This window comes from Myotis lucifugus, unplaced genomic scaffold, assembly GCF_000147115.1.
Source record: "Myotis lucifugus unplaced genomic scaffold, Myoluc2.0 scaffold_14, whole genome shotgun sequence".
In the NCBI taxonomy this organism is placed as follows: domain Eukaryota; kingdom Metazoa; phylum Chordata; class Mammalia; order Chiroptera; family Vespertilionidae; genus Myotis; species Myotis lucifugus.
In genome coordinates, this window is record NW_005871062.1 from 8,589,638 (window position 1) to 8,612,381 (window position 22,744).

The window sequence follows — 22,744 nt, forward strand, 5'->3', positions numbered from 1 at the left end:
ACTGATGAGATTCCTAAAGCCCTTTGGGGATCTGGCTAGGAAGTCATCTATGTAGATTTTTTTTTAAAAAGACTTCATTTAAGTAAAAAAAAAAAGTGGGGGGGGTGTTATATTAATAGTTCATGCATCATATGCCAAATTTTTTCTTCCTTTTAAGGAGCTGTGTGGAAGCAAACTCATAAGGAAACTGAAACCTAATAGTATTGTTAAGAGGTAGACAATGGTTGACAGGTAGGCTGGAATATAAATCCCTCAAGGTTGGGACTCTTGCTTTTCTCTTTCAGCTTCTGCTTGGGGTTCAGGAAGTTTCTACAGATTGGAACTGTACAAAGCACAAATATCTTTTAAAACTTTATTTTAAAAAAACCCACAGCGAGTGCCGGGGTTCATGTCCCAGCATGAAGAAGGGTTCAGGAATCTGGAAAAGGCGCTGCGCATAGATGACATAGGAATCCAGACTCTAATAAAGAGTCCAGAGACGAGTTATATAAGCCAGTCAATGAATAAAAAATACCACATGATCTCACTCATTCATGAATAATAAAGACCATTATAAACTTATGAACAATAATAGATACAGAGGCAGAGCTGCCTCAAACAGATTGTCAAACTGCAGCGGGAAGGCCGGGGAGGGGAGGGGAGCAGAAGGGGGGGGTAAGAGATCAACCGAAGGACTTGTATGCATTCATATAAGCATAACCAATGGACATAAGACACTGGGTGGTAGGGGAGGCCAGGGGATTGTCAAGGGGGGGGGAGGGAGGAGGACACATATGTAATACCCTTTGTAATACTTTAAGCAATAAAAAAAAAAAGAGTCCGGAGACGAGTTATAATTTTGAAAGGCATTGGGGGTCAGAGGATCTTCAGCTGAAGGAACTGAAGAGTGCCTCCTTGTGTAGGACCCTTGCTTTTATTAACACAATTTGTCCTAAGGCAAGGTGGAGATAATACACCTCAATGGGTAAGATTTCAAAGGGGACAGAGTCCATTGTCAGAATGGGGGAATAGCCTACAGCTTTTCAGGTGTTTGGCCAGTATGAGGCAATAACATGTAGATTAAGATGCCCTTTAACTGTCTGGCAGCCACAATCAGTTTCCTATTTAGGTTTGGGGAAATGCCTTTAGCCATTCCCAACAGGTGACTACATGTGTGACTCACCCCTGTTGAGTCCCCAAGTCTCATCAACCTTTTGATGAAACTCTTGAAATTATGACATGCTGGAATTGGTTCCCAGCAAGGGAGCACTGAGAACTCTGGGATCTAATCCTGAAGCTGGGCTCCCCAGCAGAGAACACCAAGGGAGGAGGGTACCCATCTAACATCTGGCTGTGAAAAGCAGTGGGGTGCTGTCTGCTAGGGAGTGGCAGCTGAAGGTTTGGGCACCCTCTTAAAGGGCCAATGCACAAAAATTCCCCATGGAGCCACCCACCTGGTGCTCTAGCAGAGGGAGTGTGAAGTAGACTGGAGCTGTGAGAGCAGAACCCAGGACTGAGGACTCGGGGGATAGAGCTCAGAAGGCAGACACCCCAAGTTTCCTGGGCTGAGTCATTCCCTCACACAGCAGAGGACATCTTTCCCACACAGACATCTGCCTTGCCTGGGTAGAAGACAGTCAACACACCCTATTGCAGTGGTTCCCAACCTTGGCTGCACATTAGAATCACCTGGGAATCTTTTTAAAATCCTGATTTCTGGGCCTCATTCTCCGGAAATTCTGTTTCTTTGCTATGGGGTGGGGCCACAATATTAGTTACAAAGAAACAGAATTCCCGGCCTGTGCCCTCTCGCAGTCTGGGACCCCTCGGGAGATAATGACCTGCTGGCTTAAGCCTGCTCCCCGGTGGCAGAGGGCAGGCCCAATCCCTAAGTGCAGCCCCTGGTCAGGCTCAGAGCAAGGCCGATTGGGGAGTTGGGGCGCCGCCCCGTCATGCACAGAGCAGGGGTGATCGGGAGGTTGTGATGCCACCCTCAGTCACACTCTGGGTAGGGCCGATTGGGGGGTTGGGGCACCACCCCCTGTCACACTCAAGGCAGGGTCAATGGGGAGGTTGCGGCGCCACCCCCTGTCACGCACAGAGCAGGGCCGATCAGAGGGTTGGGGAGCTCCCCCCTGTCACTCACAGAGCAGGGCCAATCAGGGGGTTGAGGAGCTCCCCCCCCCCCCGTCACTCACAGAGTAGGGCCGATAGGGGAGTTGGGGCACCACCCCCTGTCACACACAGAGCAGGGCGGGTCAGGGGGTTGGGGCACTGCACCTTGTCACACTTAGGGCAGGGCCTATGGGGAGGTTATGGCTCTACCCCATCACACACAGAGCAGGGCCTGTGTGTGTGTGTGGGGGGGGGGGGGGTTGGGGCGCCGCACCTGTCACACACAGAGCAGGGCCGATCAGGGGGTTGGTGCGCTGCACCCTGTCAAACACAGAGCCGCAGGGCAATCAGGGGATTGGGGAGCTACCCCCTATCAGGAACAGAGCCTTCCCCTGTCATGAACAGAGCAGGGCAGATAGGGAGGTTGTGGCCCCGCCCCCTGTCACTCACAGAGCCGCAGGGTGATCAGGGGGTTTGGGCGCTGCCCCCTGTCATGCTGATCCCGGTGCCGGGAGGCATATTACCCTTTTACTATATAGAATAAAGGCCTGGTGCATGGGTGGGGGCTGGCTGGTTTGCCCTGAAGGGTGTCCTGGATCAGGGTAGGGGTCCCCACTGGGGTGCCTGGCCAGTCTGGGTGAGTGACTGAAGCGAGTGACTGAAGTTCCCAACTGCTCCTTGTTTTCTTTCTTTTTTTTATTCTGGGCCAGCTTTAGCTCTGAGGCCTCGCTGCTGAAAACATCGATACAATGTTGCGGTCCGGCTGGATGAATCCTGGCTGAATGAAAGCCGGTTTCTGGGGTTTTGTTTAGCTTCTTATTTGCAACATAGTACATAGTTGCTTAGAGTTGCAGCTGAGAGGCAGGCAGCGGCAGGCAGGGAACGTTGGAGTCCGCAGTCACTGGAGCAAGTGAGCCTCCCTGCTCGCTTCAGTGCATGGCTGCCAGCCGCCATCTTGACTGACAGTTAATTTGCATATACTCACTGATTAGCCAATGAAAAGCGTAGCGGTCGTACGCTAATTACCATGTTTCTCTTTTATTAGTGTAGACTAGAGGCCCGGTGCACAAAAATTGGTGCACTTGGGGGGGGGGGGGTAAGGGGGTCCCCAGCCCGGCCTGTGCCCTCTTGCAGTCTGGGACCCCTCAGGAGATAACGACCTGCTGGCTTAGGCCTGCTCCCAGGTGGCAGAGAGCAGGACCAATCCCTAGGTGCAGCCCCTGGTCAGGTTCAGAGCAGGGCCGATTGGGGAGTTGGGGCGCTGCCCCCTGTCACACTCAAGGCAGGGTCAATGGGGAGGTTGCGGCGCCACCCCCTGTCACGCACAGAGCAGGTCGGATCAGGGGGTTGGGGCGCTGCACCCTGTCACTCACAGAGCAGGGGGGTTGGGACTCCGTACCCTGTCACACACAGAGCAGGGTCGATCAGGGGGTTGGGGAGCTCCCCCCTGTCATGCACAGAGCAGGGCCAATCAGGGGGTTGAGGAGCTCCCCCCTGTCATGCACAGAGCAGGGCCAATCAGGGGGTTGAGGAGCTCCCCCCTGTCACTCACAGAGTAGGGCCGATAGGGGAGTTGGGGCACCGTCTCCTGTCACACACAGAGCAGGGCGGATCAGGAGGTTGGGGCGCTGCACCCTGTCACACTCAGGGCAGGGCCAATGGGGAGGTTATGGCTCTCCCCCATCACACACAGAGCAAGGCCCGTGGAGGGGGGTTGGGGTGCCACACTCTATCACCCACTGAGCAGGGCCGATCAGGGAATTGGGGCGCCGCACCCTGTCACACACAGAGCAGGGCCCATGGGGGGGGGGGAGCTTGGGGCACCGCACCCTGTCACACACAGAGCCACAGAGCGATCAGGGGGTTGGAGAGCTCCCCCCTATCAGGCACAGAGCAGGGCTGATCAGGGGGTTGGAACGCCTTCCCCTGTCACACACAGAGCTGCAGGGTGATCGGGGGTTTGGGCGCTGCCCCTGTCACGCTGATCCCGGTGCCGGGAGGCATATTACCCTTTTACTATATAGGATAGAGGCCTGGTGCATGGGAGGGGGCCGGCTGGTTTGCCCTGAAGGGTGTCCTGGATCAGGATGGGGGTCCCCACTGGGGTGCCTGGCCAGGCTGGCTGAGGGGCTGAGGGCCATTTTCAGGCTGGTGGGTGACTGAAGCTCCCAACTGCTCCTTTATTTCTTTTTTTATTCTAGGCCAGCTTTAGCTCTGAGGCCTCACTGCTGAAAACATTGATACAATGTTGCGGTCCGGCTGGCTGAAGCCCAGCTGACTGAAAGCTGGTTTCTGGGGTTTTGTTTAGCTTCTATAGTTGCAACATAGTTGCTTAGAGTTGCAGCTGAGAGGCCAGCAAGTCAGGCGGGGAACGTTGGAGTCCGCAGTCACTGGAGCAAGCAAGCCTCATGTTCGCTTCCAGCTGCCTGGCTGCCGGCCGCCATCTTGGCTGACATTTAATTTGTTAAGGATATGCTGATTAGCCAATGGGAAGGGTAGCGGTCATACGCTAATTACCATGTTTCTCTTTTATTAGTGTAGATACACACACACACACACACACACACACATACATATACATTCTTTGTTTACATTCTCTGTTTCATACTACCACATACCACGATTTGTTCTAGTCTCCTTTATGGTGGTCCATAGTCACAGGTGGCCACCCGATGAGACTGCACAGGCTCCTCCCTGTCAAAGGAAGGCAGCAGGAGCCCCTTCTCCTGAGGCTGCTATAAGGACTGGCCACAGAAAAAACAATGCCAGGTGCTTGGCACAGACCTGGCACACAGGACACCAGGGGATGTTATCTGCCATCAGTGCTCTGACTGCTCCTGTGGTCCTTACCTTGTCTCCCACATTGCAGATCCCAAGTGACTCTGCTGGCCGCCTTTCCCCAGTCTACCTGAATGGAATCACCACCAAGTGAGCCAGGTTAGGAGCAGCAGGGATTTGATTTTCCTCCTGGCAGGTGTGATTCAGGGGCAGCGATTTAGGATTGGTTTCAGAACAGCACAGAATAGCCACATGAGGCATTGTTTGCTGCAGAGCTGGGTGGATATGGTACTTGGGATTAGGTCTCTGGGGAGTTAGAAATACAGGTATGAAGTCTTGACCTGAGATGGTGGGCTGTGTACTTAGGAAAGTTGTGCAGCAGCCACAGCTCCAAAATATCAGGCTGGCTCTGACCTGGTTAGAAATGATCTCTGCAGCTGGTTGGTTTTTCTCTCTCTTTCCCTTTCTCCTTTATCTTTTCTTCCTTCTACATCCTGAATGAACATCTACTCACTATGCTGGCAAGGTCCAGTGTTACAAATATAATAAATAACACTGATGAATTCTCAGAATGTGCCCAGCCTTGTGCTAAACCCTGTCTTCCTTCTCTCATTTAAGGTCCACAACCAAACCAGGGCTGTAGGGTACCACTGTTATTCCCATTTTATAGATGAGGAAAACTGAGGAGCAGTGATGTTATGTAGCTTGCCCAAGGTCTTATAGCCAGGGTTTGTGTCTAGCCTATATGGCTTCTGAGAGGAAGGCCTAGTTCTTGCCCTCAATGAGTGAGTACCAAGAAAGCAACAGGGGGAGAAACGAGCTATGCTGGGGAAGTCACTTCTCAGAAGAGGTTACATTCTGTCTGGGGCTTGCGGGATGAATAGGAGTATGCCTGATGAGCAAGGCAGGGAGGGTAACCAGAGAATTGGGAGGAGAAATAAAATCAATAAATGTGAATTACATAGTTTACCTTCTGTCCTGTCAATCCTTCTCACTGTCTCCTATATAAACTGGATGGTGTCACTGCCAATCCACCCAGTAGCCTCAGGCCTCTTTTGGCAGTCTGTCTCCTAAAGTTTCCTACATCTGGATACTTTTACTTTTATCAATCATATTTAGGTAATGTATGGAAAAACTCAGAATCTTTAGAGTGCATTTTTTAGTGTCAAAAATATTCTTAGGATGCCATGGATGCATGGCTTAGTTGGTTGGAGCTTTGTTCTGTACATCAGAGTGTTGCAGGTTTGATTTCCAGTCAGGGCACGTGCAGTAGGCAACCCATTAATGTTTCTCTCACTTTCTCTCTCTCTCTCTCTGTCTCTCTCTCTCTCTCTCAAAATCAATAAAAACATATCCTCAGTGAGGATATATATATATTTTTTTTTCTTTTTCCTTGGGGAAAATCTGCCTTATAACATCAAAAGTGGGATTTCCTCCAAGAATCCCTGTGGTGGTGTGGTCTAAAGCACAGACTATGGGCTCAAACAAACCTGGGTTAGAATCCCAGCTCTACCATTCATCAGCTGTGTGACAAAAAGGCTTCTCACTCTCTCTGAATTTCAGATTCCTCATTGACAAATTGAGGCCACAGAGAATCCATAGGATGGATGTGAGGGTAAGATGGGATCCCACACAAAAGTACCTGGAACACAGTTTGCCTCAGCATCTCACCAAAGAGAATCTAAAAGAAAGAATTTAAAAGATAAGAGGACACAGGAAGGCAGGTAGGATCTCCACAGGTACGTCTCATACTCATAGTCGTGAAGGAGGGTGGAGGCCACAGTGCCGGTTTATGAAGAGATGTCCAGGATGTCAGGCTTTCCTGAGAATGCAGGGTCACTCAGACCAACCCTATGCACAAGCGACTTATGTATAAAGCAGAAGCCTGGTGGCTAATTTACACTGGGGAGGGAATGCCTCTCCAGTGTCTCCGGAGCCAGGCTGGACAAGTTCTTCCTCTCAGATCACCCTTTTATATCCGGCAATCAGGCTTCATGGTCACTTCAGAACACCAGGCAACAATGCACATGGCTGAGCCGCCACTGCCAGGCATACACCCTGGTTTCTGCATGACAGGTGGGGTCCTCAGCAGAGGTCAAAGCTTTAATCAGGGGCAGTCTCTTTCTGAAGAGCTGCCCAGCACCTGGGTCAGACCTGGGCACTTCCCAAGTTACCTCATCAACACCTTCAGAAGCCAACTCAGAGGGTGTGGCTCCCTTCAGATGGCTTCCTTCACCCAGAGGTACTGGTTCTCATGGGTTTCACTCCCAATGGGCAGATTTATTGTTAAATTCTACTCTACCCGATACTGCCCATACATGGGAAAGGGAAGCAGCAGTGCCAAGAGTCTACTGCGTGCCAGCACTGCTGAGTCCAGGTACTTACACTTAATCCCCATGATGTCTTGTTGGGAGGCATCTTCATTCCCATTTGATGACTGTGTCACACAAAGCAATGTGTGCTTTCTAATACCCCCAGTGTGGCAACATCTGCCAAACTAACAACCAGAACGTGATGGTTTGACCTGTTCTCATGGAGGGCTGCAGCTCTGGCACATTTTCTTTCAGGGGAAGCTCAGCTATGAGCACGAAGAGACAATTATCAATTAAGCCTGTCTGCAGTGCATTAGAGGCAGGAATGAGGGCTTTGTCCTCCAAGATGTAGCACCTCAATTATGCCTGTTGCTGGTAATTACCACTTATCAGCTGAACTGAGCAATTCCTGTTGGTACTATCAGAGTAAAGATGAATGGGGAGGAGAAAGGGGGCGCTGGGTAGGAGAATACAAGGACGGGTTAGCAGAGAAAGAGTGAGTGGAATTTAACATTTTCTGCCCCTTCCACACGACACTAGTATCTTCTGATTAGTTGGAAATGAACAGAGAACAACATGTCTGAAGTTATTTTCTTTGTTTATGAGCATGACCTTGCACTTTCCAATGTTCACAAACTTTGATTATTTATTTATTTATTTATTTATTTATTTATTTATTACTTTCAAAACACAGTGAAGTTCTGGGTGACTCTAAGCAGTATCTTGGTACTGGGTGTAAGTTTCACACAGGAAGCTGCTCAAAAGCTTGAGAAATTGGCCCTGTAACTTTTCTAAGAACCAGTTTCCTCATCTTGAAAATAAGAATAAGAAAATCTCTCTCTCTTTTTTAAAAAAACACTTTATTGTTGAAAATATTACATATGTCCCTTTTTTCTACCATTGACCCCTTTCAGCCCGCCCCCTTAGGCCTATATCACCTCTGTGTCCATGGGTTATGCATATATGCATACAAGGTTTTTGGTTGGGGAAAAAAAACTCTCTGAGGGTTGGTGAAATGAAGTATTTGAGGCACTGGAAATGTGTTTCTCTCCCCTTCTTGTAAGAAGATGCCCTTTCTACAGGCTATGGGATCTATATCTTATCACACATACGAAGAGCATTCGAGATTGAAGTGTCCTGAGAGATGGGCAGGCTAATACCCACTGCTTTTAAGTAAAATAACCACAGTTTTGAGAAACTAGGTGACCTGCCCGAGACAATACATCCAGCTAAGGGTTGACCCAGCACTGGGTTACAGTGCTCTTCTCAGTGAGTATGTGGTATTTTTGTCCTTCATTGTGGATCTTGGGTCAATACTCAAATAGACTAGTATTCATTAAACATTGTGCAAAACCAATATACACCCCCGCAACTTTGACCCAGTTTCTGCTAGTACAAGGGTTCTTGGCCTCTGGTGGGCTTACATCAGAGGACAATAACATCAGAGACTAATTTCTTTTTACCCTTCTCAGTGTAGGCACTGGCCTTAGAGGTGGGCACTCCCAAGAAGACCACTGCTGTGTGGTGTAGTGGAAAGTTGGGTAGACCTGTTGGATGGGTTCTGTTAGAACTGTGTGACTTCAAGCACAGGTGCAATTTATTTTTTTCTGACAGTTTTTTCATCAGTAAAAAATGGAGATAAGATGCACATTTCACAGGATTAACTGCGATCATGCATGTGATACATGCCCACCCAATCATAAGTCTTAATACTTGGGTATTTTTTCTTCTCCCTTTTGATACAAAAGTATTTATGCCTATTATGGAGCTGAGTGGAGAGCTTAGAGAACTAAATACAAGTTGCTTAAACATTTTTCTCATTAAAAGAACATTATCAAAGCAATTTATATTTAGAAAAATTTTTTAAAAAGAAGGAAAATGATAATATTATATTACACTGGGGTTTTTTTGGGGGGGTTGTGTGTGTTTTTTATTATTGTTTAAAGTATTACAAATAATAGTACACAAATCTCTTTTTTTTCCTCATTGACCTTCCCCCAGCCTCCCCTAACCCCTGGGACATGCCCTCATCCCACCTCCCCCCCTGCCCCCCCCCCCCAGTGTCTTGTGTCAATTGGTTGTGCTTATATGCATGCATACAAGTCCTTCGGTTGATCTCTCCCCCGCCCAATACTCCCCAGCCTTCCTGCTATAATTTGACCGTTTGTTCGATGCTTTACTGCCACTGTGTCTATCTTTTTGTTCATCAGGTTATAATGTTCTTTATTTTCCATAAATGAGTGAGATCATGTGGTATTTTTCTTTTATTGCCTGGCTTATTTCAGTTAGCATAATGCTCTCCAGTTCCATCCATGCTGCTGCAAATGGTAAGAATTCCTTCTTTTTTATAGCAGCGTAGTATTCCATTGTGTAGATGTACCTATTTGGTCATGGTACATGATCTTTCTGATGTACTGCTGGATCCAATTTGCTAGATATTTGTTGAGGATTTTGGCATCTATGTTCATGAAGGATATTGGCCTGTAATTCTCATTGTGTTGTCTTTATCTGGTTTTGTTATTAGGGTAATGCTGGTTTCATAGAATAATCTTGGAAGTGTTCCTTCCTCTTGGATTTTTTGGAATAGTCTGAGGAGGATAGGTTTTAGTTCTTCCTTGAATGTTTGGTAAAACTCCCCTGTGAAGCCGTCTGGTCCTGGGCTTTTGTTTGCTGGGAGCTTTTTGATGACTGCTTCAATTTCTTCCATAGTTATTGGCCTATTGAGATTTTTAGGTTCTTCCTGATTGAGTTTTGGAAGCTTGTATTTTTCTAGGAATATGTTCATTTCCTCCAGGTTGTCCAGTTTGTTGGAATAGAGTTGTTCATAGTATTTTTTAACAATCTTTTGTATTTCTGTGAGGTCTGTTGTTATTTCTCCTCTTTCATTTCTAATTTTGTTTATTTAGGTCCTCTCTCTTTGCTTCTTGGTGAGCCTGGCAGGAGGTTCATCAATCTTGTTTATCCTTTCAAAGAACCAGCTCTTGGTTTTGTTGATCTTTTGTATTGTTTTTTTGGTCTCTATGTCATTTATCTCTGCTCTGATCTTTATTATTTCCTTCCTTCTGCTCACACTGGGCTTTTCTTGTTGCTCCCTTTCTAACTCTTTGAGTTGTAGGGTTAGGTAATTTATTACCATTGTTTCTTGTTTTCTGCAGTAGGCTTATAGAGCTATGAGCTTCCCTATCAAGACTGCTTTTGCTGTGTCCCATAGATTTTGGATTGTTGTGTTTTCATTGTCATTTTTTGCCATGATGTTTTTTTTATTTCTTCTTTGATGTCTCTGGTAACCCAGTCATTGTTTAATAGCATGCTATTTAGTATCAATTTGTTTGATTTTTTGGACTGTTTTTATTGTAGTTGATTATGCCATTGTGATCTGAGAAGATGCTTGATATGATTTCTATCTTCTTGAATTTGAAGAGACTTTGCCTGTGACCCAATATATGGTCTATCTTTGAAAATGACCCGTGTGCACTTGAGAAGAATGTATATTCTGTGGCTTTGGGGTGAAATGTTCTGAAGATGTCAATTAATTCCATCTGATCTAGTGAGTTATTTAGGATTGATGTTTCTTTGCTGATTTTTTGTTTAGAGGATTTGTCCAATAATGATAGTGGGGTATTAAAGTCCCATACTATGATTGTATTTCTGTCAATCTCTTCCTTGATATCCTCCAGAAGTTTTTTTATGTATTTGGGTGTTCCTCTTTTGGGTGCATATATGTTTACCAGAGTTATTTCTTCTTGTTGGATTGCTCCCTTTATATTATGAAGTGGCCTTCCTTATCTCTCATCATGGCCTTCACTTTGAGATCTAATTTGTCAGATATAAGTATTGCTCCCCCAGTTATTTTTTCATTTCCATTCGCCTGAAAAACCTTTTTCCATCCTTTCACCGTCAGTCTGTGTGCATCTTTTTTTCTGAGGTGGGTTTCATGTAGACAGCAGATATATGGGTCATGTTTTCTTATCCACTCAGTTACCCTATGTCTTTTGATTGGGGCATTTAATCCATTTACATTTAAAGTTATTATTGACAGATACTTGTTTGTTGCCATTTTTTATCCTTTACCCCTGTGTTCCTTCTTTGTTTCCTATTTCTTCTTTTTACAGCAGACCCTTTAGCACTTCTTGCATTGCTGGTTTGGTAGTAATAAACTCCCTTAGTTCTTTTTCGTCTGTGAAGCTCCTGATTTCCCCCTCAATTTTGATTGATAGTTTTGCTGGGTACAGTATTCTTGGATTCAGACCCTTCCTTTGCATGACTTTGTGTATTTCATTCCATTCCCTTCTTGTCTGATGTGTTTCTGTTGAGAAATCAGTCACTAGTCTAATGGGGGATCTTTTGTAGGTAACTTTCTGTCTCTCTCTGGCTGCTTTTAAGATTCGTACTTTGTCATTGATGTTTACCAATTTAATTATAATGTGCCTTGGTGTTGATCTTTTGGGGTTCATTTTGTTTGGGACTCGTGAGCTTCTTGGATTTGTGTGAGTGTTTTCTTCCCTATATCAGGGGAGTTTTCTGTCATTATTTCTTCAAACAGGTTTTCTACTCCTTGCTCAGTCTCCTCTCCTTCTGGCACCCCTATTAAGCAGATGTTGTGTCATTTCGTGTTGTCCCAAAGTTCTCTTAGGCTCTCCTCCTGCTTTCTAAGTTTTTTTCCTAGAAGCTGCTCTGTTTGGGTATTTTTTTCTACCTTGTCTTCTAGCTCACTGATGCAGTCCTCTGCTTCTTCTAGTCTACTGTTGATGCTTTCTATTGAGTTCTTTATAGCAGCAATGTCATTTTTCATTTCTTCTTGGTTCTTCTTCATTTCCTCTTGGTTCTTATACATATTGTTGAATTTGTCTTCCATTTTTTTCATCCACCTTATGACCATTTCTCTGAATTCTTTCTCTGACAGGTTGCTTGCCTCCATTTCATTTACTTCCTTTTTCTGGTGATGCCTGCTTTTCTTTCATTTGTAGGCTGTTTATTTGTCTTCCCAGGATCTCTCTTCTCCAGGTGTCTGGTTATGTAGTTCTCTCTCCTGAGTTGATTGAAAGGCACAAAGTACAATACAACAATACACAACACACAAGGCACTGAACACAAATGTATTTATGATACTAATAACCTCAAATAAAGGTGAGCACCAGAGAAAAGAGAATTAGGGGATAAGAAAGAAAGAAGAGCAAAAAGGGGGGGAGAGAAAGAGTGCAAAAATGAAATTGGGAAAAGGAAAAAAAGTAAGAGAGAAAAGAAAGAGAATAAAAAAGAAGAGGGGAAAAACTATTTATATGGGGAGAAAACTCCAATAGAATAGCCACTAATCCCAACAAATGCCAGCAACAAATACCTAGTGATGAATGCAAACTACAAACAACAACTAATATCAAGTGAGGTGAGGGAAAACAGAAGCAAAAAACAAAACAAAAAGAAAAAATGAAACAATCTCACAAACAGGCATAAAAAAACCAGTATAATCAACTATCAAACAAATAACAACAAAAGGACAGAGAGAAAAAAGTTTGGATAGTGAAGAAAGAGAGAGGTATGTATGGACTTAGAACAAGGGATTGGAAATTAGATATAAAAGTAGGGAGAAATTTTAACAGGGAGTAAAAAGAAGGAATAGGGAAAATGTAAAGCAGTAATAGGGCAAGAGAGACAGGACAACAAAAGGGGAAAAGTGAGGAAGAGAGTGTTGGCATAAAGGTAAAGTGGAGATAGAGTAAAATGATGCTAAAGGAAAAATTAAAATAGAATGTAGAACACTAATCCCAAAATAAAATAAAGAGAAAATAAAATTACAGTTTAAAAAAAGGTAAAATAGTAGTAGTAATAATACTGATTAAAAATAAAAATGTAATAATTAAAAACGTAAACTCAAGTGAGGAAAAAAGAAAAAAATTAGTTTCTTAAGTAAAAGTTGAAAAAAAATAAAAGTAAAAATGTGCAGTAGTGAAGGTCATTCCTTCCTCTACTGTTCTGTTTGGCACACCTGTTTCTTAGTCAGGTTAGTATTGAAGTTCCCTGTGTTCCACTGCTCCTCTGTGTTGTAAGCCACAGACCTGATTTTCAAGCAGGCAGTATTTCTTTGTTTCTTATGCTCCTCCATTTATGTTTACACAAGAGTCAATTTGTGATTCAACCCTGGGTGGCAGTGTTTCTGGATTGTGCTCTCGGTCTATAGGTCCTCTCTAGCTAGTGTTTAGATTTTGTTTTCCCTGTGGCACTTAATACTGGTTTGGGGGAAGGGGCTGCCCCAGAGCTGGTTCTCTGATCGTTATTCCCTGCTCTGATCCCCAGGTTCCACAAAAACAACTTTCCCCTGCAGTTTCTTAGAGTGGCCCCAATCGGGTGATCCTATGTATTGGGCTTAGTAATCAAAAGCAAGGATTTAAAGAGGAAAAAAAATAAAAAGAGCCAGAGTAAGTGCACAAACTCCGGCGCTGCGGTGCAAGTCAGTGCGGTCTTTTTTCCCCCTGTGTCTAAGCAGCCGGCACACTGTTAAAATTTTTAGGGTGCCCTTTTTCACCCAGTTCAGCTATGGGTTGCTTTTTAGAGTTTCCTTCTGTTAGTAGCCCTGTGGCTCCCCTTCCACATTCGCGGATCACGCCAGCCCCAGCGGCCACGGACTTTTCTGGGCACAGACTTCCCTGGATTCTCCAGCGTCTGCTGTGGGCATTTCTCTCTCCTGCCTGGACCACAGACCTCACCTTATCCCAGGCGAAATCTGACCTTTCTGTGAGGGGGTGCAGAGCTCCTCCGAATCCGCGTGCTTGCTCAGCTTGGGGACCGGTGTTCCGGGGTTCCCAGCTGTTCTCTGGATGCCATTGTTGTAGATTCCCTGGATTTTCAGGCTTCCAAAAACATCCACTCTCCCCTTCAAGATGGCATGATCTCCATCATGGGCATCATGGCATGGTGTCAGAGCCAGTCGCTCTAGGAGGAATCCCAGCAGCAGTGGAGGCTGCCCGGTCAGGGGAACCCCATCCTGCAATCCCCCACAGTCCCCTGGAGTATAGCTGTCCCTCCACTCACAAACAAACACTCCCTGTGCGACCACACACTCTCCTTTCGTTCTCTCACTCACGCACTATCTTGCAGTCTGCCTTCCCATCGGCAGCCATCTTCCTTCCCTCTATTACACTGTTAATAGTTGATGGATATCCTTCTAGATTTTCTTCTATGAATATATCATGCACACTTATATATAAAATAGCATAGTACTATACCTACTATATTGTAACTTGCTTTTTAAAAAATATATTTTTATTTCAGAGAGGAAGAAAGAGGGAGAGATGGAAACATCAATGATGAGAATCATTGATTAGCTGCCTCCTGCATGCCCCCACTGGGGATGAAGCCCACAACCCAGGCATGTGCCCTTGACCAGAATCTAACTTGGGACCCTACAGTTCATAGGCTGAAGCTCTGTCCACTGAGCCAAACCAGCTAGGGCTAATTTGTTTTTTAAAATCCCACAATAGATCATGAGCATCTTAACATATAAATCCACTGGTACAACTTAATTTTCAATTACTACATAGTTGTCCATTGACCGCTGGTTCAATTGTTCAAAGCAATTCTCTTTGATAGATGTGTAGATTGTTTCCAAATATCTGCTGTTATAAATAATGCTACCATTAACATTCTTATAACTAAATCTTTGTTCACACCCTTAATTATTTCCTTAGTACAAATGCCTGGAAATGGGATTCCTGGGTCAAAGACAATTCCTAATGGTCAGGTTTTTTAAATATTTTGCCACATTGCCCTCCAAACAAATTATAACAAATAGTGTTCACAGCAGTGTATAAAACACTAGCAAGTGATCTTCACTTGAATGTCCCAAGCTTGGTTTCTCCGCTCCTCAGTGGACAGATAGATCAGGACTTTGGAGGGTGAGAGGGAGGTTCCTCCATTGAACTAATATGGTAAGTTTTTTCTCCAGTGAGTAAAGTCATTATTCTGTGACTAGCACAATGCTAGACACTGGAAATACAGAATTAAGAAAACATATTCCTTGCTCTGAGGAGCAGGTTACAATACAGTGTGATAAGTCTAACCACAAGAAAGTCTAGGGGGTTAACACTTGCCCTAGGCCTGGGCAGACAGAGGGGGCAATAGGAAGTAGTAAAGATTTCCTGGAGCAGGTTTAACATCTTAGATAAGCTTTAAAGAGTGAATAGGAGTTAGTTCCAAGAAGTGTGAAAGGCTAGAGGGAATCACAGTTCAAGACCTGGAAGTGGGAGCTTGCAGATTCAGGGGAATTATACCAGGAATCTAAGCATCAATGAATCCAAACCCAGAAATGTTCTAAAAAAGGCTTTTTAAGTGAGTGCCTATTTTTCAATCCTTTTTATTGTACCAACTGGATAATCATTTGCTTCAGTGCCATGTGGCAGTTAACAGACAACATATGGTTGCAAATGACCACTGACAACAGGGCCCTGTATAGGAGCACAGGGCCATGCTCCTTTATTGAAATCTCCCTGTGATATGGGGAATGCTTGGCTTGTGACTCATAATTTGTGACAATGCTCAGCTTTTTCTATAGTTTAACAGGTAGTGAGATAATTTTTCTATTGTTCCCCTCTATTGGAACTAAATATCTAAACTTTAGAAGTACTGTTAATTTTAAATAAACCAGGCCTCAAATAGTATGGTTAATTTTTTTCTACTGTAGTTTTATGCCACTTGAGTGTGTGTGTGTGTGTGTGTGTGTGTGTGTGTGTGTGTGTGTGTAGATTAGAAGACAAAAAGGGAAGGAAGAGGTAATGACAAGATACCAAGCCAGAGAAGTAGACCGTCAGGGACCTGGGGCTCTCCCTCCTGTAAGGATTTGCATAGCATTCTTAAAGCACTGGGGAATCACAGAAGAGTTTTAAAGACTTGGTTGTCAGAAAGATCTCTCCAAGTAGCAGTGATGAATGATGCCAACTTCTGCAGGACACCCTCATCACCAGAGTCAGAGGCAAAAGAACAAACAGTGTCAGTCTGTCCTCATGGAGTTCCAGTTCATACTTGTGGGGTCAGCCTGCTCTCGACCCCCCCACTTCACATTGATCTTCTCTTCCTGAGCACCTGCCCTGTGGACTTCAGGCTACAGGATAGATAGTGACAGCCTTACAGAATCCTGTTTACCCAGCTGCCACAATAACGTGGGTATAATTGCCTAAGCCAATCCCCTGTATACCTCCTCTGGTTGACTCCTGATACATTCCTGAGGGAGGGGGGCCTGTCAGAGGTGGTGCAGCTGCAGAGACAGAAGTGACAGAGAGGAAGGGGTGGATCTGAGATGTAGAAAAGAAAGACCTGATGTCCCATCAGGAACGGCAGTGAGGAGGAGGGCCGGATCCAGAATAACCCCAGAGGTTTCAGGCTCTATGCCTGGGCTGCGGAGTTGTGCTGCTCTCAAAGGAATGGAGCCAATATGGAAAGGGAGGAGATGGAGAGCCAAGTTTGGGACTGTTACATTTGAAGGGCTGATGGATCTCTAAGTGGAGATTTATAATAGGTGCTGGAATTATGGACCTGAAGCTTAAAGGGGATGAGTAGATCATCATCAATATCACATGGAGGCGAAGACCACAACAGTGATGAGCTCACTCTGGGAGGCAGGTAAGGTAATAAGATAACTATCAAGGTGAAACTCTGAAAAAAAACTAATATTTAAGGGACAAGCAGAGGGGAAATGAGCTAAAAAATAACAGAAAAAGTCAGAGATTGGAAGGCTGCAGAGGAGAAAGTCAGGCTCATGGACAAGGAAGGATTGAATTCAAAAAGGAAAGGAGTATCAGAAGGTCAGATGACCCCAGAACTTGAACAAAAATAAAAAGCTAGCCCTAACCCGTTTGGCTCAGTGGATATAGTATCGGCCTTCGGACTGAAGGGTCCCAGGATGGATTCCAGTGAAGGGCATGTACCTTGGTTGCAGGCACAACCCCAGTGGAGGGTGTGCAGGAGGCAGCTGATTGATGTTTCTCATCAATGTTTTTAACTGTCTATCCCTCTCCCTTCCTCTCATTAAAAAAAAATCAATAAAACATACTTTAAAAATAAAAAGCAAAACATGTGTCCATTGGCTTCAGCACCCAGGAGGTCCCAGGTGGCCTTTGTTAACAATAGTTTCAGTGGAGCAGTGGAGATTAAAACCAAACTGCAGTTAAAAGAAAAAGGAGACCACTTAGGTTAAGGCCAGGTTAAAAGAGTGCAAAATTTATAGTTTTGAAATTAGAGTGAAACAAACATAATACTGCACCAAATGACATGATGTAATGAATCCTAGTATGAATCAAGCCTGCTAGTATTTTCCATTCTCATTTCAGAACATGGTAAGGGCTGTGGCCAGTGAGCCCATTCAACACACAAAAATATTTAATTCCATTGATGTAGTTTGTTACTAACCTCAAACTCATCCCAAATTCTGTAATCTTAGCTGTGTACATATAAGAAAATAATAAAAATTTTAAATATATTTTTATTGATTTCAGAGAGGAAGGGAGAGGGAGAGAGACAGAAACATCAATGATGAGAGAGAATCATCTATCAGCTGCCTCCTGCATGCCCCCTACTGGGGACTGAGCCTGAAACTGGGGCATGTGCCCTGACTGGGAATAGAACTGTGACCTCCTGGTTCATAGGTCAATACTGAACCACAGAGCCACACTGGCCAGGCAACAAGAAAATTAAAAAATAAAATAAATGGGAATTCAGGAATTAAGACCACTATTTTCTAAAAGCTTGGCTGCAAATAGAAGAGAACAACACATGAAATAGGAATATAGCATTGAGGAAGGGCCTCTTAAAGAAAATGGAAGAGACTTGAGGACATTTACATGCTGAGGGTTTAGGGTCACTAGAGAGGGGGAGATTAAAACTACAACAGAAGGAGATAATTTTATGGAATAAGAACAGTCAGTCAATTGAAGTTGTGGAATAGATAAGATTGTCAAGTGGAGCAACTAAAGTGAGAAGAGCCAAGATGAAAATCCCAGGGACCCTAACTTTTTATAGATGGCTGGAGGAGATGGAAACAGAGAAAGGGCTCCAAATAGAAAGTAGAGCAGGGCCTCTAGTCTTTATATACAAAAACCCTAAAGGGAGCATTCAACCAATTAGGTATGATGCACACTGACCACCAGGGGGCAGACAGTCAATGCACAGGCATGGAAGCATGGAACAGACTGATGAATTTCAGAGGGAAGGGGGAAGGCGGGAAGAGATTAACCAAAGATCTTATATGCATACTAGAGGTCCGTTGCACAGATTCGTGTACCGTTGGGATACCTCAGCCTGGCCTGTGGGGATTGGGCAGAAATTGGCTCTCTGACATCCTCTGAGGGGTCCCAGATTGCGAGAGGGTGCAGACCAGGCCAAGGGACCCCATCGGTGCACGAATCCGTGCGCTGGGCCTCTAGTTTCACAATAAATACTGATAATCTTAAAATAGTCACTTTGGAATATTAGTTCTATTTCTGAGACCCTACTCTTAGAAAATATTCATAAGTATTGGAAATTTTATGCATAATAGTAAATTATTGTATTAAAAATTTTATGGAGGCATATTTAAATTTTTGCATTTATTTAAGCAAAAACTGATCTGAGTCGGGCAACATTCCATCTAGCAGATAGAAAGGAGCTCCAAGGAGCTGTACAACATGGAAGACTTTTATAAGCAAGAAGGAGTGAGAAAAGAAGTGATACTACACAAAAGAGCAGTTTAGTTATTGAAAAGTTATTTTCCTTTAGGGATGGCAGGGGTATACCAGGCACATTACCTAACTAGTACTCATCAGGAGATTCCTGGCTGATTAATTTAAGATTTCATTTTTGGGAGAGCCAAAACTGTAAGTAAGTTGTCTTGGTTTGGTGACATGGGGCTTAACATAAGCAACTCCATTTTGGGCCTGTTGCCTTGTGGTTAACAATTGCCATGCCACTTACAACTGTAAAAAGGTGGTAACCACCTAAATGTCCAATGATAGGAGAATGGTTAAGTAAACTATGGTATGTCCATTTGCTGGAATACTGACTAGTCATTACAAATTATGTTTGCGGGGCCTATATAGTGACAGAAATGTCTATATGTTATAATGTTAAGTTACAAGCGTACTAGCTGGATAGACCATTGAAAATGCAGGATAATTATACTGTTTCATAAAGCACCTCTATAGAGTAGGGTTGGGAGGTAAAATGAATATAATACAAAAATGCTCAGTGTCTCTGTCTGAGACATGACTGACTAAATGATGCACTTATTTTTATTTTTTCAGCTTTTCAGTATTTTCCAAGTTTTCTTTAGTGGGCATGTAACATTTAAAAAAATAATTAAGCATTTTTTAAAAGGAGGTTTGATGGTAAAGGGTAGCAGAGAGCTAAGGAGGTGGCTTGGAAGGGATGCAGAATCAAGGGGAGAGTGCCTTTTTGGATGGGGATTATGTGATAGTCTTCGTGGTCAATGGAAAGAGTGAGGCTGATATAAGGTTAAAAAGGATGTTCTGGAGGCCATACTAATTAGGGAAGATGAGGGGTGGGGTAGGGTGGGGCAACAGCTTGAGAGAAGAGAAAGACATCTAATCTGAGCTAGAGAGAAGAAGGCAACAACTGGAGACTTTGGAGATATAGTGGAGGGGAGTGGAGGGAATTTTTACTTGGAAACATTTATTTTAGTTTGGAAACTGGGAGTTTCAGTCAATTGAGGATCAAGATGTAGGAGTGTGATCAGGGACTTGAGAGAAGCAAATGTATGAATGAGCCATTGTGTGCAATGGGAGATAAAGTAAAAATGAGGTGTATGAGGGTTGGTAGCCTCATGGTACCATCTGAGGATGGAAAGCAACATTTGTCAGGGTATCAACATCGTCGCTATGGGAAGCCCTTCGGTTGGACAGGGCAGACTATAAACAGGAATGGAAAGGTCCAGCTGGAGTTGGGCCCTGGAAAGGCATGTGGTACAGATTATCATTGAAATCACTGACTGGGGCCTGGGGCTCACAGATAAGGAAGTGAAACCAGGAGGGGTCTGAGGGATGAACTAATACATAAAAATAGAGAGGCTGAAGTCCTGAGTGAGGCTGAACAACCAGTTTAACCTGATCAAGGGTGACTGAGAGGTGGAAGAAAAGTTGAATAAGGGCAGAGCAAAGGTAGATTTGTCATCAGGATGAGGACAACTGCTCTGTGAGGGTGTGACAATGGGAACAAGAGGGTGGCAGAAACAAAGAAACAGTAGAGGAGGCAAGATGGGGGAGAGAGATTGGGAGGGAGGCCATGGGGTGTTGAAGTTGGCTGAGGCTAGAGAGGAGAGACACTAAAGCTATTGGTGAATGTGGGGTAGTCCCTGAGGGTGTCAGAGTCATAATGATAAGATGGAAATGGGCATCCCAATGACAGAGAAAAATGAACATTTTAGGGATGGTGGTAAAATATCCTAAAAAGCCAATGCAGAGATAGGAGTTGTGTCAACACTAGCAATATTTAACAAAAAGGATTATTTGGGAAATTAATGTTTGTATTATCCTAACATCCATCAACTATTATTAATTGGTACAAGTATTGAAAAACATACCTGAAATTCAATAACTTTAGTACATGAGTTAGATGTGATTAAAAAGCCATGAAGAAGGCAAATAAATGGGACTTATGCAATGCTCTTAATTTAAGAGAGAGCACTCTGCAAAATGATTTTGAAAAAATATAGAGCAGCATTAATGCAAAAATTGTGCAATAAGCACAGTAAATTTAATAAATCCATAACTCATCCTCTCTAAATTATGTTTATTCTTTGGGAGAAAGTTTTCTAGAATATGCACATTTTGAATAATGCATCACATAGGAAACTGGTCTAGGTAAATTCAAGTGAGGAAATCCTGGAGACATTTGGAAAAGCAGTGTTGGAATTCAAATAAGAGACCCATCCTGTAGTCTAAAGTTGGAAGTTATCTGTGTAAGACTAAGAGTTTAAATCACAAGTGAGGATCAACTTGTCGAGCAGAGGATACACATTTAAGAGAAGGTCCGAAACATGATCTTCTGAAGACACCAAATTCAGAGGACAGGAAGAGGAAGCAATAAGGAAAGACAGTTACCAAGGACTTAGAATGTGTCAAGAAGGTTCCAAGCATCTATTCCAAACATTCCATTTAGTTTTACAGCCATTCTGGGCTGTTGTATACACCTGGATGTATAATGAGGGCAATGAGAAATGAAAGGTAAAGCAACTTGGCCCAGGTCATGCAGGTCTGTCAGATTCACTGCTTCTTTAAGAAGCATGGGTTAGCCTGATGTAGAATAATAAACTGCACAATTTCAAGATAGAGAGGTAACTCAATTGAAATTAATCACTGCCCTTTGCTGAGGCAGTGGGTAAATGGGTAAGTGGGTAATTGGGTAAATGGCACCACCATCTACCCAATTAGAAAAGCCCCAAATCCAGAAGTTATCCTCCATCTCCCTCTTTCTCACCGCCACATCAAATTCATCAGCAGGTTATATTTTTGGTTTACTACACCTGCTGCCCAATACTTTAGCCTAAGGTACATTTATCTCTCCTCTAGAAAGCTCCAGTCACTTCCTATCCTATGGCTACTCTTGCCCAGCTATAATTCATTTTCCCTATATCAACTAACAAGGTGAATGCTATTAGTATTTGGAGCATCAGTTAATCATTGTTCATTGTTGGGATTTCATTGGTTGGGGTCTCCAGTTCATTTCAGAATGTTTAGCATCCCTAGCCTCTGCCCAGTAGCATCCCAAGTAAATGCCTCCACTTACTTTCAAACATCTCTGTGAGGAGAAGGTGATGCTGCCCCATCCAACCTCACCCCATCCTCAGGTTGAGAACCATGGAGCCAAAGTGAATTTTTAACATAAATCAGAATATATTACTGCCCTGCTTAAAACCTTTCATTGTTTCCCATTGCACTGAAAATGACATTTCATCTCCTTCTGGGGACCACAAAGCTGCTCATGACCACTTTTCTAACCTCATCTTCTACATCCCTCCTCATCTTGCTTTCTTCCTTTATCATTCTTGGCTACATCAACCTATTTCTTGCCTCCAGGCCTTCATGTCTGCTATTCCCCTGGAATAACTCCTTCCTTGGCTCTTCTTGACTGACCCTTCTCTCTTTCTTCGGGCTTAGGCACTAATGCTTATGTAGGTGTGACATTGGCAATGGCCATCCTGGCTAAGACTAAAAGCAGGCATTGCTGAGAGATGGAGAGAAAGAGAGGAGGAGGAGAAGGAGGAGGAGGAGGAAGGGGAGGAGGAGGAAGGGGAGGAGGAGGAAGGGGAGGAGGAGGAAGGGGAGGAGGAGGAAGGGGAGGAGGAGGAAGGGGAGGAGGAGGAAGGGGAGGAGGAGGAAGGGGAGGAGGAAGAAAGAAGAGATAGAAAAGGAGGAGGAGGAGGAGGAGGAGAGGGAAGATATGATATCTTTTGAATCCCTGGATCTGGCTGTGCCTTAGGTAGGACTCCTCCATTTGAATTCTCAGTACACATTCCCCTTTTTACTTAAGCTACTTTGGGTTGGGAATCTATCACTCACTCTCCATGGAAAATAATGTGACTA

General features: G+C 44.1%; 1 protein-coding gene across 1 annotated transcript in view; it reads right to left on the reverse strand.

The window, feature by feature from the left end:
- LOC106694356 (fetuin-B-like) overlaps window positions 1-7,270 on the reverse strand; it is a 32,295-nt gene extending 25,025 nt beyond the window's left edge. The window contains 3 exon segments of the mRNA XM_014452352.2: window positions 5,003-5,178; window positions 6,515-6,553; window positions 7,175-7,270. Of these exon segments, the coding sequence (XP_014307838.2) occupies window positions 5,003-5,178; window positions 6,515-6,553; window positions 7,175-7,270 (311 nt within the window).
- Between the last annotated feature and the right edge of the window lie 15,474 nt (window positions 7,271-22,744).